This window comes from Rhinopithecus bieti, unplaced genomic scaffold, assembly GCF_001698545.2.
Source record: "Rhinopithecus bieti isolate Rb0 unplaced genomic scaffold, ASM169854v2 scaffold_62034, whole genome shotgun sequence".
NCBI lineage: Eukaryota > Metazoa > Chordata > Mammalia > Primates > Cercopithecidae > Rhinopithecus > Rhinopithecus bieti.
In genome coordinates this window covers 626,641-629,715 of record NW_016823752.1, presented here as the reverse complement: position 1 = coordinate 629,715, position 3,075 = coordinate 626,641, and the positions used below count along the sequence as shown (strand labels likewise).

Below are 3,075 nucleotides of genomic sequence, written 5' to 3'. Positions count from 1 at the left end.
CCTGACCTTGTGATCCGCCCGTCTCGGCCTCCCAAAGTGCTGGGATTACAGGCTTGAGCCACCGCGCCCGGCCCATTTTAATTATTAAATAATTAAACATTAATACATAGAAAAGTGGAAAGGTTTGAAAAGAATAGTTTTCACCTTAAAAAGTAAGTACTTACTTAAAAAGTAACTATGGATATACATAGCACAATTATTGGGCTCTTGCTAGTATTCACAAACTCAGTAACAAATACACACATGAAACCAAGACAGCCTCTCAGAGATTCTGTGATCAGTACAAGCTACACTGTGGCCCTCAACAGACACAGAAGTTACCAGCTGAGGCGGGGGTGAGCCAACCACGCAGCCCCAGCTGCCCACAAGGGTCAAGACAGCACAGAAGGCCCTCTGCTGGCCCAGGAGCAACAGCCGCTGCAGCCGGGACCTGGTCACTTACATGGGTTTCTCCCCTTCAACTCAGTTTCAAAGACATTTTTTTTTTACTGCAAAAAGATTTTTGGCCAGGCACGGTGGCTCATGCCTGTAATTCCAGCACTTTGGGAGGCCGAGGCGGGCGGATCACCTGGGGTCAGGAGTTTGAGACCAGCCTGATCAACACGGTGAAACCCCGTCTCTACTAAAAATACAAAATTAGCCAGGCGTGGTGGCACACACCTGTAATCCCAGCTACTTGGGAGGCTGAGGCAGGAGAATCACTTGAACCCAGGGGCAGAGGTTCCAGTCAGCCAAGATCATGCCACTGCACTCTAACCTGGGCGTCAGAGCGAGACTCTGTCTCAAAAAAAAAGATTTTAACCTCAACTCCCAGACCATTCAACCATGTTTTAATTAAATCTTGATTTCTCAGCGGAATCACTTTGGCAGCACCAGAAACAGGACAGTTCAGGCACAGCACAGGAATTTTCAACATACCAGGTAGTATTCTTCCAACAAGAGCGTCTAACAGCCAAAAAGATTCTTCTTCATTATTCGTTATAAGAATCAGATATCCCGCTATAAAATTCATTCCCTGAAATTAGAAAAATGAGAAACAGAAATTCACATTGAGTTTTAAGCCTCCACACGATTCTGCAATCATTCAGCTACTAACTACCCAGTTTCCATTTCTCGTGCTTTTCCCTAAAACCTGCATAATTCCAGAATGATCCTTTAGTAGAACTCTAGAGTCACTAAATACCTACCATCTAGTAATGTGTTTAGTCAAGCTTACGTGAAGAAAAGAAAAAGAAAAAGAAAAAAAAAAGTTTAAAGAAATCCTGAATACTAAAATCAAAGACTCATCCACTAATGGTAACCTTGTGATAAAAAAAATAACTTACCATTGGTTTCTAAAGAAATTACTATATATCAACAGCATGAAACTGTCTACCAGAGAGAAAACTATACCAATGACCACATTTTATAAAAACCGTAAGGAACATGTTCTGACACGTGGGTGTTGGGAGAATTTCGTGGTGGAGACCCTTTCGGGAAATCCATGTGCACACCTGCCAAAGGGGTGCCGCCTCAAACATCACATATGTGACCCTCTCCATCGAGGGCAGCCCCAGACCCTGGGGGCTTCGCAGTCGTGAGTCAGTGCCATTTCCAGGTGACTGCGTTTTACACGACTGAAATTCTCCTGTCACTCATCTGTAATTTCTAAAGTAAATATTTCTCTAGTAATAAGGGAAAAGAATCCAGCTTCTGCCAACCAACAAGATCAATTCACGTGATCGGAAGTGCGGCGGGGGAGCCACAGAGAGTGATGCTGGCAGGAATACAGGGGCTTCAGTCACACAGGGATGTGGCGCTGTTCACCTGGATACAAAGCACTGGTGGACAGGCATGCGGCCTTACACATCCTTCGACCTGGACCTCCCCTTAAAAACAGACCCTAAGAGTTTGACTCAAAAAGCAAAAGTAACCAGTGCAGAGAAGATCATGTTCCAGAAGATGACAATGGAAGCTCTGGGAAGAACCAACTGCTTTGAGCTGATGACGGAAATGCTGGGAAGACCTCTGTGGCTGAGCGGACCCGGGGGGACCTCTGTTGCTGAGAACGGACCCCTGCGAGCGGACAGTGCTACTGGTCCTGGGAGAGGGCGACAATGTGGAGAGTGGACACAGGTGGGTGATCATCGTGGAGAAAAAGCAGAACATGGCCAGGCACAGTGGGGGATCCCAGCACTGTGAGAGGTAGAGGCAGGAGGATCACCTGAGCTCAGGAGTTCAAGACCAGGCTGGGCAACATGGCAAGACCCCGATCTCTACAAAACATACAAAAATTACCTGGGCGTGGTGGTGCACCTGTGGTCCCAGTCACTCAGGAGGCCAAAGTGAGGATCCGCTCAAGCACAGGAGGTTGAGGCTCAGTGAGCCAAGATTACACTACTGCATTCCAGCCTGGGTGACAGAGCGAGACCCTTTGTGCATTGTGTAACTCTACACGTCTGCTACGCATTGAACTGTGTCCCCCGCCCCAAAATTCAGCTGTTGAAGTCCTAACCCCTAGTACCTCAGATTGGGACCTTGTTTGGGAAAAGGACTGTTGCAGATGTCATTACGGATGGGGTCATGGAGGAGTTGGTGGGCCCTAATCCAAGCCTGGTGTTCTTGTCTTAGGCAGAGCTTTAGACACAGGCACACACAGGAGAACACACGCGGAGATGGAGGCAGAGACTGGAGTAGTGACGCTGCCCACCGAACGGCACCCAGGACTGCCAGGAACCAGCAGAGTCAGAGTGAGGCCTGGGACAGTCCCTTTGTCACAGCCTCCGAAACAACCCACCGTGCAGACATTGTGACCTCACACGCCGCAGACGCCGCGACCTCAGATGCACAGCCTCCAGAGCCAAGAGAGAATTCGTTTCCACTGTTTACCAGGCTGCGGTGTTTCCTTAGGGGCCCACAGCAAGCTAACAGGTGCACATCTACGCACACACATGTACATATGTGCCTGTAGGTTCCAAATGCCAGCTGAGCTCTGGCATTCTGTTAGTATGTAACATTGTGTCTGTGGTTTGTTTTTCAAGAGGCGGAGCTTGCAGTGAGCTGAGATCTGGCCACTGCACCCCAGCCTGGGTGACA

The 3,075-nt window shown here is 48.4% G+C and overlaps 1 protein-coding gene across 2 annotated transcripts in view; it reads right to left on the bottom strand.

The window, feature by feature from the left end:
* The window catches only part of GRTP1 (growth hormone regulated TBC protein 1), a 38,371-nt gene that overhangs the window by 28,355 nt on the left and 6,941 nt on the right, over positions 1-3,075 (bottom strand). For both annotated transcript variants that reach the window (XM_017861821.1, XM_017861822.1), the window contains exon 3: positions 919-1,015. In XM_017861821.1, the coding sequence (XP_017717310.1) occupies positions 919-1,015 (97 nt within the window). The remainder of the gene's footprint in view (positions 1-918; positions 1,016-3,075) is intronic.